This window comes from Nannospalax galili, unplaced genomic scaffold, assembly GCF_000622305.1.
Source record: "Nannospalax galili isolate Female #2095 unplaced genomic scaffold, S.galili_v1.0 scaffold77, whole genome shotgun sequence".
NCBI lineage: Eukaryota > Metazoa > Chordata > Mammalia > Rodentia > Spalacidae > Nannospalax > Nannospalax galili.
In genome coordinates this window covers 3,892,601-3,906,716 of record NW_008341457.1, presented here as the reverse complement: position 1 = coordinate 3,906,716, position 14,116 = coordinate 3,892,601, and the positions used below count along the sequence as shown (strand labels likewise).

The 14,116-nt window shown below is 53.4% G+C and overlaps 2 protein-coding genes and 1 non-coding gene across 4 annotated transcripts; all 3 read left to right on the top strand.

The window, feature by feature from the left end:
- Positions 1-6: 6 nt before the first annotated feature.
- On the top strand, positions 7-7,669 carry Cdc34 (cell division cycle 34). Of its 2 annotated transcripts, none has more exons than XM_008837217.3 (5): positions 7-269; positions 2,540-2,626; positions 2,857-2,954; positions 3,178-3,312; positions 7,224-7,669. In XM_008837217.3, exons 1-5 carry the CDS (start codon positions 93-95, stop codon positions 7,369-7,371), a joined length of 645 nt encoding a protein of 214 aa, XP_008835439.1. In that variant the 5' UTR covers positions 7-92; the 3' UTR covers positions 7,372-7,669. The 2 variants fall into 2 exon arrangements, with proteins under 2 accessions (XP_008835439.1, XP_008835438.1); XM_008837216.3 differs by having other exon boundaries at positions 7,220-7,669.
- A 2,053-nt stretch (positions 7,670-9,722) lies between these two features.
- Gzmm (granzyme M) lies at positions 9,723-11,798 on the top strand (the record flags this gene model as incomplete). Its single annotated transcript, XM_029565506.1, is given in 4 exon segments — positions 9,723-9,899; positions 10,774-10,992; positions 10,995-11,054; positions 11,160-11,798. Coding segments are annotated over 4 exon segments (522 nt in total), but the record flags the coding sequence as incomplete, so codon positions are not given.
- Positions 11,799-13,269: 1,471 nt separating this feature from the next.
- LOC115071055 lies at positions 13,270-13,479 on the top strand. Its single transcript, XR_003850157.1, has one exon. It is a non-coding gene; the product is annotated as a small nucleolar RNA U89 (small nucleolar RNA).
- Positions 13,480-14,116: the final 637 nt, after the last annotated feature.

Below are 14,116 nucleotides of genomic sequence, written 5' to 3'. Positions count from 1 at the left end.
CGGCCGGCGCGCGGCCCGGCCCGTCCCGCGAGCTTGCGCCCGCCCCGCGCCTCAGCCCGGCCCCGGGTCCATCCACCGCCGCCGCCACCGCCATGGCCCGGCCGCTGATGCCCAGTTCGCAGAAGGCGCTGCTGCTAGAGCTGAAGGGGCTGCAGGAGGAACCGGTGGAGGGCTTCCGCGTGACGTTGGTGGACGAGGGCGATCTGTACAACTGGGAGGTGGCCATCTTCGGGCCCCCCAACACCTACTACGAGGGCGGCTACTTCAAGGTGAGGTGGCATCAGTTTCCCCTCTGTGCCCGCAGCCCCGCCCCTCCCTGTTTTGTTCGGCCCGTGCTGACGTCACCCTGGGGAAGGGTCTCCCAGGGCTGTCTTACACTCTAAGATAAGGGTACCCAGAGCAAGCATGTCCCAGGAATGGGGTGTCTCTCACCTCAAGCCAAGGGGACCCCAGAACGAGTATGCCACAAGAAAGGTATGTTTTACACCCCAAGACAGAGGTCTACAGAGCCAGCTTTCCCAGGAAAGGGGTGTCCTATCAAGACAAGGGGAGGCCAGACATGGTGACTCACGCCTTTAATCCCAGTGCTTGGGAGGCAGAGGCAGGTGGATCTCTGTGAGTTCAAGGCCAGCCTGGTCTACATAGTGAGTGCCAGGACACCTGGGGCTACAGGAAGACCCTGTCTCAAAAAGACCAAAAAAAAAAAAAGACAAGGGGAACCCCAGAGCTGGCTGCCCCCAGAAAAAGGGTGTTCCACACGCCAGGACACAGAGGTCTAGAGTGGCAGCTGCTGGCCGGTGTGTCCCCAGGGAATAGACATACAGCCTGGATGGCCACCTGCTCAGGTTCTAGTGGAGGCCCTGCAGGGCGTTGGCAGCTGCTCCTGCCTGGACAGCAGCCACCTCTGCCCAGCCAGGCTTTATGTAACAAGGGGACAGTAGGAATAAGACCTGGCCACACACCCTGATCGCGCAGCCACACCCCAGGCCCCTGCCAATGGTCCTGTAGAGGGGGGGTGTTCTGCACTGTCTCAGCCAGCCTTCCTCAGGCCCCCTGAGCAGGTGGCCCTGTGAGGGGACCTCATCTTCTGCCCTCTGGTGGCTTAAAGCCAGATGCACCACGTTTTCCTTAGGAGCCTGGGGCTCTCCCCACACTGTATCTGTCCCTCACATCAGGGTCACCTGTCACTCTCCATTCTGTGGACTAGAACAGGCAGGGTCTTGTCCCAAAGGGACAATGCAGGATATGCTGGATACGCAAACCCCAGCCAGCCCGGGCCCATAGGTGGGACTGCCCTGATTTCTGTGTTGGGTTAGCATCCGAGGGTGCTGTTCTTGCCCCACTCGCCCAGTAACTAGAAAAGAAGCAGGCTCCCCCACCCCCTCCCTGCCAGGTGGTTCTAGAATTGGGGTTGCTGGGTACAGAATAGGAGGTAGTGGTAGGCACACTTGGGGACCCGCCCTCACACCTGCAGCTAGGATTTTGTGTGTTTGGAGGTAGCTGGCTAAGAGCTGGAGGGTGTGCAAGGAGTGTGGACAGCCAAGTTCCCCAGGACTGCAGATGGGGCACCATCTGGAAGGAAAGTCTCCAGTCTGTCTGCTACCCACCCTCAGAGGACTGTGGGCAGAACCAAAGGCTGGCTTGACTCTGGAGGTGTCTGGTGCAGGCTCTGCAGGAAGCCAGTGTGGGACCCTCCCATCTAGGGGGTGGGTGTCTGAAACATGAGGAGACCTTCTGAGAATGGTGTTGTGAGGTACCAGGGCATCCTCAGTGGTCCAGCCCCATGCTTCTTCATGAGCCCTGCACACTCCAGCAGAGAACTGGAGTGCCCTTAAGCAAGTTGCATGCCCTCATTGGGCCTTTGTGACATTCTGAGGGTCCAGACATGGGAACCCAGCACTAGGTCTTGGGTACTTTGAAGTCTTGGGGAACCACCAGACAGGTTCTCAAACTCCAGTCCCTGTCTAGCTCTGAGACCACAAGCCCGTTCCCCCAAGTGCCCTCTTGTCCAGGGGAGCCCTGTCCTACACCCCTCAGAGTTTCAATTCCCAGGACAGGTAAGTGTTGGGCCTGCCTTCCTTCTGCAGAGAGAGTCTGAGGGACAGCAGGTCTCGGGGGCAGCCTAACCAGGCAGGTGGCTTCATCCCCATCTGTGGCCACAGGCAATGCTGGTGGGAGACTTGAGTGAGTGACCAGGTCTTCCTAGGAGCATTGGTCTGCTGACTCATCATGCTTACCAACCCACAGCAGTAGGACACCACTCTGTCCTCCATCAGTGTGGACACCAAGCCCTAGAGGTGCAGCCTGCAGCTATTTGGGCTTCTAGCTCTGTTCCCCGCAGCCACACTGGACCAGACACTGGGCTGTGCCAGTATTGGTGTCTCAATGGGCCTGGGTGGCCTATAGTGGATGCTGTTCCTTGTCCTGTCCCGTCCCATCGTCATGCCCTTCCCCCACACAGCCCCTGACAGCAGCACTCGGCCTCAGGGGTCCTGCAGGCCAGCACCCACTGAGCCACCCTGTTTTCTGCCCCCCACAGGCTCGCCTCAAGTTCCCCATTGACTACCCATACTCACCACCAGCCTTCCGGTTCCTCACCAAGATGTGGCACCCAAACATCTACGAGGTGAGCTGCACGTGTTGGCCCTGCACAACTGGCTGCCCCAAATACACACTCTGCACACTGCCTGCCCTGCATACTATGCACCCTGCATACATGCCTTTCCCACGTAACAGAATCATGTACACTGCCCCCAAACACCTACCCACATGTCTGCAGGCACAGGCACTTCTGCACATGCCTTCTCACGCCCCCATGCTCCATCTGGCCCTGGCCAACCCTTGACTTTCCTCCAGACAGGGGATGTTTGCATCTCCATCCTCCACCCCCCAGTTGATGACCCACAGAGTGGGGAGCTGCCCTCGGAGCGGTGGAACCCCACACAGAATGTCAGGTGAGGCCTGAGTGCTTCGGGTCTTGGCTGCCCTTGGGACATGGGTGGGAGGGTGGCGCAGTGCTGGGGTACGTATAAATCAACATCCCTGGGACTGAGACATCCTGTACCTCGAACCCTTCCTTCCTTGTGTCCTGGGGTAGCCTGCTCATGCATGGCCTCAGTGTGGCCCCAGCACACGTGTGGGGACGGTGGCTGGAACTCAGCTGGCCATACTCCACAGGACCATCCTCCTAAGTGTCATTTCCCTGTTGAATGAGCCCAACACATTTTCGCCTGCCAATGTGGATGCCTCGGTGATGTACCGGAAGTGGAAGGAGAGCAAGGGGAAAGACCGAGAGTACACAGACATCATCCGGTGAGCTGCCCAGCCCAGCCTTGGAAACGGGGGACTGCAGAGCAGTCTATTTTGTGTAAGAGTAATGTGTCTTGTGAGAGAGTCATATATTTCGCAAGTGTGACAGCGTGCCCCAAACATGGCCAGGACACAGACCCCGCTCAGCATAGCTGTCTTCTCTGTCCCCTAAAACAGCTGCTCCTCAAGGTGGCTGCTGTTATGATGGTTGCAGTCCCGGCTCTCTGCAGGGTTTGCTGACCCATTGCCCCTGTCCTCTTTCCTTGGCTTGTCACTCAGCTCTGTCATTAGGTTTCCATGCATCTCCAAGTGGCATCTTTCCCATTTGCTGGCTAAATGTCACATGTGTTATCCTGACTGAGCTCAGGGGCCTGTCCTGCCTGGGGAGTTCTGGTGATGCAGGAAAGGGGTTCCTAGGGACCTGCGCTGTGGTCCCTCTCACATCTCATCTCTGCCCATTGTCACTTGTCAGCAGGAGTTATTGGCCAGTTTTTGCGTTTGGTGTTTTTTCAGAGCTGGCCCTCCTGGATGAGCATGTCTACTCCTCGTTTGTGTGTGTTTTCTGAAACAGGGCCTCATCTAGCCAAGGCTGACCTAGAACTTTGTCTGTAGCCAAGGCTGGCCTTGCCAGTCCTGCGTATTTCCTCTCTGCCTGGATGACTGGCATGCACCACTACACCTGGCATCTTTCACAGCACTGACCCAGGAGCACAGGCGCCCATCTGCATGCATGGTGACCAAATGCTCACGGGGGCCTGTTAATCCTGAGGTAGCTGAGCAGGCCATGGCCACCACTGGGAACACATGGTGCAGACACAGGCATTACCTGGTTTGTCCTGCAGAAGGCAGGCAAGACTCAGCTTACATGGGGCTGGCTGGTGCTGGTCAGTGCTGGCCCAGCACTTGGAGGCCCTGGGTTCATCTAGCCCCTCTGAACAGGTGCATGTCTCTAGCCACTGCATAAATCACCTGCTTCTGTAGGCGTGGGGAGTGTTGGTTAGGCAGGATGAGACTCCTGTGACCTCAAGGTCCAAGGACCCTGCACTGTGGAGACATAGTCCCCATCACAGTCACACATCAGATCCCCACAGGGCCTCTTGAGGTTCACCATGGCACCCTGTTTTCCCTCCTTCCCTCCCTCTCTTTTCTCTGCTTTTTAAAAAAATACATTTTTAAAAAGTTTTTATTTTATGTGTATGTGTGTATTGCCTGCATGTAGGTAAATGCACCCGTGTTGTGCAATGCCCAAGGAGGTCCGAAGAGGCTGTAGGATCCCCTGGGACTGGAGTTACAGACAGTTGTTAGCTGCCATGTGGGTGCTGGGATTTGAACCCGGGTCTTCTGCAAGAACAACCAGTGTTTTTAACTGCCAAGCCATCTCTCCAGTCCCATGAATATTTGTTATTTTTTATGTTATCTGTATGAGTGTATTACCTGCATGTATGTGAGTGCACCCATGTCATGCAGTGCCTCGGGGGTCAGAAGAGAGTATTGGATTCCCCTGGAACTGGAGTTAAGGATGGTTCTTAGCCACCATGTGGGTGCTGGAAATCGAACTTGAGTCCTCTGGAGACAGGGTTTCCTGTAGCCCCAGCTGGCCTGGAACTCACAGAGATCTGCCTGCCTCTGCCTCCCAAGTGTGGGATTAAAGGCATGTGGCACCACTGTGAGTATTACTTTTTTTTTTTTTTTGGTCTTTTTGAGACAGGGTCTCCCTGTAGCCCCAACTGACCTGGAACTCGCTGTATAGACCAGGCTGGCCCCGGACTCACAGAGATCCACCTGCTTCTGCCTCCCAAGTGCTGGGATTAAAGGCATGCGCCACCACGCCCAGCGATTATTACTATTTTTATTCTCTGTGTGTCAGTGTTTTGCTTGCATGTTAAGTGCTCCTGTGCATGTAATGCCCATGGAGACCAGAAGAGAGCATCGGATGACGCTTAAGGATGGTTGTTAGCATTGTGTGGGTCCTTGGAACTGAACCCAGGTCCTCTGCAAGAGCAGCCAGTGCTCTTAACCACCGAGCCATCTCTCCAGCCCCTCTCAAATGCCTCAGGGGTCAAAAGAGGTCATTAGATTTCCCTGGAACTGGAGTTAAGGATGGTTCTTAGCCTCCATGTGGGTGCTGGGAATCGAACTCGGGTCCTCTGGAGACAGGCTGGCCTGGAGTACACAGTCCTCCTGCTCCCTCTTGTGCATGAACTCTTGGCTCCCAAGCTGTCAGGCTGCTGCGCTTTGGGGTTTCTAGACAGTCCCTTGGTGTTTCCATGTGTGTAAATGTGAAGACTCAGGGACAGGCAGGAACAGCTGCTCCCACCAGTAGACCCTGTCACTGAGAACCACAGTTTCCTGGCCTTCAGTTGTGGCCTGCCTGTTTTTAATTTAATTTTTTTTTTAATTTATTTTATTTTTTTGAGACCTGACCACCTTGTAACCTCAGTCGTCCCGGAACTCCCTATGTAGACTAGATTGGCCTCAGTCTCGCAGAGCTCCACCTGCCTCTGCCTTCTAAATGCTGGGATTAAAGCCACGGGCCACCCAACTGTGGCCTTTTTTCTGTTGTGCTTTCTTTCTAGAGTATGTATGACATACTCTAATGTTTTAAGCTCAAAACTGTGGTGGGCACACACACAACCCTTTGTCAGGCTGATAGGTGGCACCTGTTGTGCCCACCAGGCTGGGAGAGCATCTGAGAGGACCCCGTCTGCACCTGGCACCCTGAGGCACTGGCACACACTTCACCTGGGTCCTGGTGCCCTTAAAGGCTGTAGATCTGGCCAGTGCTGCAGGTTCCTGCCCCACATGGCAGCTCTTGGCCCCATTCTCTCTGGCTGCTCCCACCTGTATCCCTGTCCCAAAGCAAGCAGAAGCCTGGGCTATTTTTACTCTCTGAACCCATGAGCCACTTGCAGGCCATGTGGGGACTGCAGGATACATCTGCTCCTGCAGCTTCCTCAGAGCATGTGTCTGGGCCACACCCCTGTGTCCCTGCTGGACAGCTCCCCTGGTCTGCAGGGACCTGGACAGGAATACCTACTTGCCCTGGCCAGCACCTACCACCTCACAATATGTGGAAGGGCCAGTGAAGACAGTCATGGATACCTCTGAATCCTTGCCAGCTCCTCCCTGAGGGTCTCTGGTCTCTTTGGGGAACCCACGACCGCTGTGCTCAGTTCATTCCATGGGATCCACAGGACCTTCACCCTGAGCAGCTTGTGGCCTGGCAGCTCAGGCACCCAAGGCCCCTTCCATGGCCTGTTTTCTTAAGACCCCCCCACTACTGTGAGAGGAGCCCCTGCTCTTTGTGGGTCCAGTGTGGAGCCACCACTTCCTACTTGAAGACCTCAGCTGCAAGCCTGTCTACCGCCCCCAGACTCCCTTTGTTTGAGTGCAGCAGTTACAGGCTGCAGTGGGGGTGTTACTCTCATGTGGTGCCTGCTATAGGTGCTCGTATGTGCACATGTGGGGTGCTCAGACACCAGGGAGGATGAGGTGTCCTGCTCTGTCACCTACCCTGTCCCCTTAAGACAAGGCCTCCCTGAACCTGAAGGCAGGCTAGAGAGGTACCAGCAACTCCGGGATCCCCCAATCTGCATTCATGCAGCACGTCTGGTGCCTGTCATTTTTTTGAGTTGCCAGGATCCTCACAAAGTGAGTTCTTTGCCCACCAGGCCCACTGATTTTTTTGTTTTCAGGTAAGTGTTACTATGTAGCCCAGGCTAGCCCAGAACTCACAGCCATCCTCCTGCTTCTGCCTCCAAGTGCCAGGTGACAGGCCTGCACCTCTGCCTGCTTTGGATCTGATCGTGAAACCTGGGAGTGGCAGCATTGGTGGTTCTGTTCTGGCTCCCTATCCTCCCTCTGGGTCCCAGCAAGTCTGACCACACGCTCACCCGCCCTGTTCCCCCAGGAAGCAGGTCCTGGGGACCAAGGTGGATGCTGAGCGTGATGGCGTCAAGGTGCCCACCACGCTGGCTGAGTACTGCGTGCAAACCAAGGCACCAGCGTCTGACGAGGGCTCGGACCTCTTCTATGACGACTACTATGAGGATGGTGAGGTAGAGGAGGCCGACAGCTGCTTTGGGGACGACGATGACTCGGGCACTGAGGAGTCCTGACCTGCGGCCCTGAAATAAACTTACAAATTTTACCTCAGCAGGACCTGTGTGGGCCTCAGGCGACACTACCTCACATGAGGTCCCAGCCATGTCCCCGTGGGTTTACCTTGGCTTCGGGGAAGCCGTGGGGTGGGTAGACACCCACTCTGCTTGAGGAGACCTGGAACCCGAGGCCATCTGCATTGTGTCCTCTCTGCTTTGGCGTGTGTGAAACCCAATAAAGTGGCTTTGTGAAAAGCTGGGAGAGGTAGCCAGGACACCATGTCGCTGCGCACCAGGAAGCTGCAACTTCATTTCCTTGATCTTCAGCAGCAGCTCCAGGTCTCCAGGGGCCTTAGAGTGGGTCTTGAGGGTCCTGGGTCAAGAGGCATCCCACTTCTGCCTGCTGCCTGCAGATCACCTGCACCAGCCCAGCACCCTCTGGCTTGTACTCACCAGGACCAGCTTTCCCAACAGACATTGCACTCCAGGTATCCTGGGCTCTAGAGGCTCAGAATCCTCTTGACCCTGACCAGTACCTGTGGCCGGAGGACTGTGGACTGCCACCTGGGTGGACCCCCAAGACAGTAGCAGCAGGGAGCTGCAACCTGACCATGGCCTGCTGCATTGTCTCTGTGGTGATCCAAGCTGGCCTAGAAGCCAGTCCTGAGTGCTGGGGTTACCAGTGTCTACACTGCAGGGTTCCTGTATACTGGGGATGACCCCAGGGTATGTACGTGTGGGTCTGTGGGCACCTTAGATGTATGTGGAGGCCACAAGAGGGTGCTGCTATTCTAGCATTCTCTGCCTGTTTCTTTGAGCAGGGTCTTTCCCTGAATGGGGTTCACATCACCTCAGCTGGACACCAGCAAACCCCAGCCACCCACCTATCTCTGCCTTTGAAGCAGGAGTGACAGGTGTGATAGACCCAGCTTGTTACCTGGGTTCTGGGATCTGAACTAATGATTGTCCAGCAAGGCCTTTTAGCAGCTGAGCCATCTCTCCAGGCCCACTTCAAGCTCTGTGTACTGCCTGCATGTGTGTAAGTACACCCGTGTCCTGCAATGCCTGTGGAGACCAGAAGAGTGTATCAGATTCCCTGGAACTGGAGTTACAGATGGTTGTTAGCCATCATGTGGGTGCTGGGAACTGAACCCAGGTCCTTTGCAAGAGCAGCCAGTGCTCTTAATCATTGAGCTTGCTCTCCAGCTGCCCCCCCCTTAAAAAATAAAAAAAATAAAAAAAACATGATTTCATTTTCATGTAACCCAGGCTGGCTCCAAATGCTGTATAGCTGAGGCTGACCCTGAACTCGATCCTTCTGCCTCCAGCTCTAGGGTACTGGGATGACAGGAGTACGCCACCTTACCCAGTCTATGAGGTGTGTTGTGCAATCTCTGTGTACTGAGTTATAAGCTACAGTTCCAGCCTCACTTCGGACACCAACCTCCTCTATTTCAGTCCTGGAACCCAACATAAATTTGGCTAGCTGGGGAGCCAGGGAGCCAGCTCAGTGGTTAAGAGCACTGGCTGCTCTTGCAGAGGACCCAGGCTCAGTTCCCAGCATCTACATGGTGATTAACAACCCACAACCCCAGTTCCAGGAATTCCAGTGCCCTCTTCTGGCCTACAATGGCATTGCACAGGAGGTGCACTCACATGCAGAAAAAAACAAAAAATAAATTCTTAGAGATTCAGACAGGAAGGGGCCTCGACAGGGAACAGCTGCACGGCCATTCAAATGTACTGCTTGGCTTTATCGCTTCAAAGCGAAATGGTGCCATACTGAGCATCTCTCCAGCCCTCTCCTTGACTGGGCAGCAGGGCCTGGTGGGGCCCGAGACAGGTACATGAGGGACTTAAGAGAGCAGATCTGGGGGCTGGAGAAATGGCTCAGCAGTTAAGAGCACTGACTGCTCTTGCAGAGGACCCGGGTTTGATTCCCAGCACCCACATGGCAGCTATGAACCGTCCTAACTCCAGTTCCAGGGGTATTCAACACCCTCTTCTGACCATGGTATTGAATGCACCAGTGCACTCAACATACCTGCAGGCAATACACTCATACACATAAAATAAAAATAATAAAATATTTAGAAAAAGCAAAGATCTGCTGGGTGTGGTGGCACACACCTAGTCCCAGCACTCAGGAGGCAGAGGCAGGCCGATCTCTGAGTTCCAGGACAGCCTGGTCTACATAGTGAGTTTCAGGACAGCTGGGGCTACAGGGAGACCCAGTTTCAAAAAGACCAAAAAAAAAAAAAAAAATCTGTCAGGGGACTGTGGGCATGAGGAGGTTGCTTCAGCCCTTAACTGCCTGTCTGCTCTCTGGCAGGCAGCATATTTGAGACTCAAATCCCTGGAGGTCCTAAGGTGACCTTCCATTCTAAAGTGTATATGGCTTCAGTGCAGAAAGCAGGGTCCCACGTATGCAGGGATAACCTTGTGCACCCTCAGTGGGTGTTCACTGCTGCTCACTGCCTTTTTGGGCTGTGAGTACCCCACCCTGCTCCTCACTTCTGAGCCCCCACGTCCCCATCTCCATCAGTGTGGGGCCCCAGGACCTAATCCAGCACATTTTCCTTTCTCTTTGGGGGCTGCATAGACTGTGTGATGGTTGACTGAGGGCTTATGGTACAGGAAAGTCATCCTCCTTCCATCCAGACCCCTTATGACACTATGCAGTCTGTGTCACCTATGGCTACCAAAAGCTGGCCAGCCAATGAGCAGAACTAGCACCATCAACCTGCCAGGAGAACCAGGTGAACATGGTGGTTTACCCAGCATTTGGAAGGCAGAAGCAAGTGAGTCTTTGTGAGATTGAGGCCAGTCAGGGCTACACAACCAGAACTTCTGTCAATCAATAAAATATAAAACTCAAAGCAACAAAAAGATTGTTGACTTTTAAGCCGAGCATGTCCTTAACCCCAGCACCAGGGAAGCAGAAGCAGGTGGACCTCATGAGTTAAAGACCAGCTTGGTCTACATAGTTCCAGACAAGCTGGAGCTACAGCAAGACCCTGTCTCAAAAAGACCAAAAAAATTTTTTTGTTGACTCATGTAACCCCAAAAGTCCCATAGTAGGCTAGCTTCAGGCATGGCTTAATCTTATCGAGGTGTTTACATGAAGTTTTCCCAGACAGCCACAAGGGCGCCCCCACCCAGCCCTGGGTGCTGTGGGAAGAGATTGTTTCTGTGTAGTTTGGAGAGAGTCACTGCATAGGAGAGAGAGCCAAGAGTCTCCCCAGAAGAGGACAGGAAAGACCTTCCCAGGGCTGGCTGGGTGTGGGGAATGGAGGGACGCTGGTACAGTCACTGAACCAAAGTCACTTAGCTGAATGAAATTAGTTCTGGGCCTGCATGACCCTGGGACTCGGGCCTCACCTTCCACATCAGCGCAGCCATTCCATACCCCGGCGACAACCCCAACTACAAGAACAACCTGCACTGCTCTACAGCCAGCCAAAATGCCCACTGCAGCACTTTGGGCTGGGGACTGACAGGCCAGGATGGACACCCAACCCTGAGGCTGTGGAAGTGGGATCTGCACATGCTGGACACATGCGTGACAGCCACTTCTGCATCGTTAGCCTCACAGATAGCATGATGTGTCTGAAGGCCACAGCCCCTGGCCAGGTACCATGCAAGGTGACAGAGGCCAGGAAGAGGGGAGGGAAGGATGCACACATGGCTTGCCATCATCCCCCTGCCCCCAAGTGCAAGCACAGAGGCTTACCTTCCCTCATTTGACAGGGTGACTCCTGAGGACTCCTGGTGTGTGGGAAAGACCAGGTGAATTGGATCCTGCTTTTCAGCTGACTGCTCTCAGGTAGCAGGTGCTGGGAGCCATATGACCAGCAGGGGGTGCCTGCACCTACTGAGGCTCTATCACAAGAAGTAGGGGGATGAGAGGCCCAGAATGTTCCTAACTTCTGTTTTAATGACACCTCAACACACCCAGGTAAAGTGTCATTTCAGCAGGTGTAAGCACAAGACCAAGCAAGCCTTGTCTCTATCTAGTTCTAGACTATTCCACCACCCCGAAAGGAAACCACATCCCCATGCCACATGACAGACCTGTCTCAAAAAAAATAGAGCTGGGCATGGTGGTGCATACCTTTAATTCTTGCACTTGGAAGGCAGAGGCAGGCAGACCTCTGTAAGATGGAGGCCGGCCTGGTCTCGTATAGCCCAGACTAGACTCCAACTCCCTATGTAGCTGAGGATGACCTTGAACTCCTGATCTTCCTGCCTCTACCTCCCAAGTGCTGGGGTGTCAGGCATGCATCACCACACTCCGGTTAACCCAGGGCTTCCTTCTTCCTGGGTGACAGTCATGGCCCCAATAAATTTCTTTCACAAAAAAACATAGCTTTGTAACCAGTAGAAATTCTGAGAAAGGCCAGCCAGAAGTCAGAGGGCAGAATTAAAATAATGAAGCTTAAAGATTTTAATCGGCTTATTTTCCTGCACTTTGTCCTAGAAACCTGGGTGTGTGCAGCTGTGTGTGTATGTGCACGTGTGCGCCTGTGTGCACTCCCTACCAAGCCCCAGGGAGGGTCCTTCCAGCCTTACCTAGCCTCTAGGACTCCGAGTGAGCCTTGTCTACATAAGATAGGTTTCAAAGGTCTGAGCAAATTAACTGGGTTTTATAGACCCAGAAGGGCCTGGATAAAAGAAGCAGAAACAAGGCAGGGCATGATGGGTACACCTGGGATCCCAGCACTCTGGAGGTTGAGGTAGGCTCTGGAGGTTGAGGTAGGTAAAGGAAGAATTCAAGGCTACCCTGGGCTACAGTGCAAGACTCTGGCCCAGAACACAAAATCAGAGAGTTGCCTGGCTTGCCAAGAACATCTTCAGGCTGGGTATGGTGGCATATGCAGCCTTTGATCCCAGAACTCAAGAGGCAGAGGTGGGTGGATCTCTGTGAGTTCAAGGCCAGCCTGGTCTACATAGCAAGTTCAGCATCAACCTGGGCTACACAGTGAAAACCTATCTCAAAAAATAAAAAGGTGGGGAGTCTGGAGAGAAAGGTTGGCAGTTAAAAGCACTGACTACTCTTGCAGAGGACCCAGATTCCATTCCTAACATAGCCGCTAACAAACTCCATATGTAACTCCAGTTCTAGAGGATCCAATGCCCTCTTCTGACTGTGGGCCTTACAGGACACAGGTGCACTTACAAAGATGCAGGCAATACACCCATACGTAAAAATAAAATCTGTATACCCATACATAAAAATAGAGTGGCCAAGTGTGGTGGCGCAGGCATTTAATCCCAGCACTTGGGAGGCAGAGGTAAGTGGATCTCTGTGAATTCAAGGCCAGCCTGGTCTACATAGTGAGAACCAGGCCAGCTGTGGCTACAGGGAGACCCTGTCTCAAAAAGACCAAAAAAAAAAACAAAAAAATCAAAAAAATTAAAATTAAAAAAAAAAAAAGTGTGATCTGTTCCTGCAGTTCCATCTTGATTGTCTCATGAAAGTATTGGAGAGCACTTTTACCTGTGTTACTACCTGGCCATGAGTTCCTGGAGTTTGAGTTCTGATCTGATGGGAAATTAAGATATGCCAACAACAATTATAAAAAGGATGTCATGGGGCTGGAGAGAGAGCTCAGCAGTTAAGAGCACTAACTGCTCTTGCAGAAGACCCAGGTTCAATTCCCAGCACCCACATGGCAGCTATGAACCGTCCTTAACTCCAGTTCCAGGGGAACCCGAAGACCTCCGTGGCATTGCACGACATGGGTGTACTCACATACATGCAGGCGGTACACTCATACACATTAAAAAAAAAAAAAAAAGATGTCATGAGTAGCGCACACCTTTAATCCCAGCACTCAGGAGGCAGAGGCAGGCAGATCTCTTTGAGTTCAAGGCTGGCCTGGCCTACATAGCAGGTTCCAGGCCAGCTGGGGCTACAGGGAGATCCTATCTCAAAACAAAAATAACTGGCCTTGACTTCATGTCTGCTGTCATGGCAGTTCCTGGCAGCACCCTGCAGGGAGGCCCAGAGGGGGTGGCCAAAGTGTGGCTAGGCTTGAGCTATGTGAACAAAACCTTGCATCTGAGCCCAGAGGACTTTGGTGGGGGAGTCATAAGAATGTTGTGACAGGTGGGGCCTGGCCTGTGTGGACCCTTAACTCTGTCCTGCTTACCTTGGAGAAGCCCTCAGCAAGAATCCCAGCTACATCAAGCACCAAAAGATGCAGGGGCTGCCCAAAACATCTCCAAGAGGATCGCCACATCACAGAACCACATCTATCTCACAGCCCACAACCTTGTGCTGAATCTCCAGGATGAAAGCTTTACCCGGGGAAGTGACAGCCTCATCAAGGGTAAGAAATGAATGTGATCATCAGAAACTCCACCCACAGAGAGGAAGTGGATGGGTTTCTCCAGTTTTTGAGGATCCAGCAGGATGAGGGGAATCTCTGCACATCCTCCCAACCCCAGTATCATGTGATGGTCCCTCAGCACTTGCCCTCTTGAATTAAAGAAGACTAAAGACCAACCCTTTTGGAGAGAATGGCTTTCCTCCTCCCTGTATTGGCCCAGGAGGCTGGGTCAATGTGTGATTTCTCAGTAATTGCCTACAATGTTGTTCCTTCCCTCAGAGTGGGAGGAGAGAACCACCACCCCAGGAATTCTCAATAAATTTTTATTACCAAGACTGGAAAAAAAAAAAAAACCCAAAACAAAAAAATGAT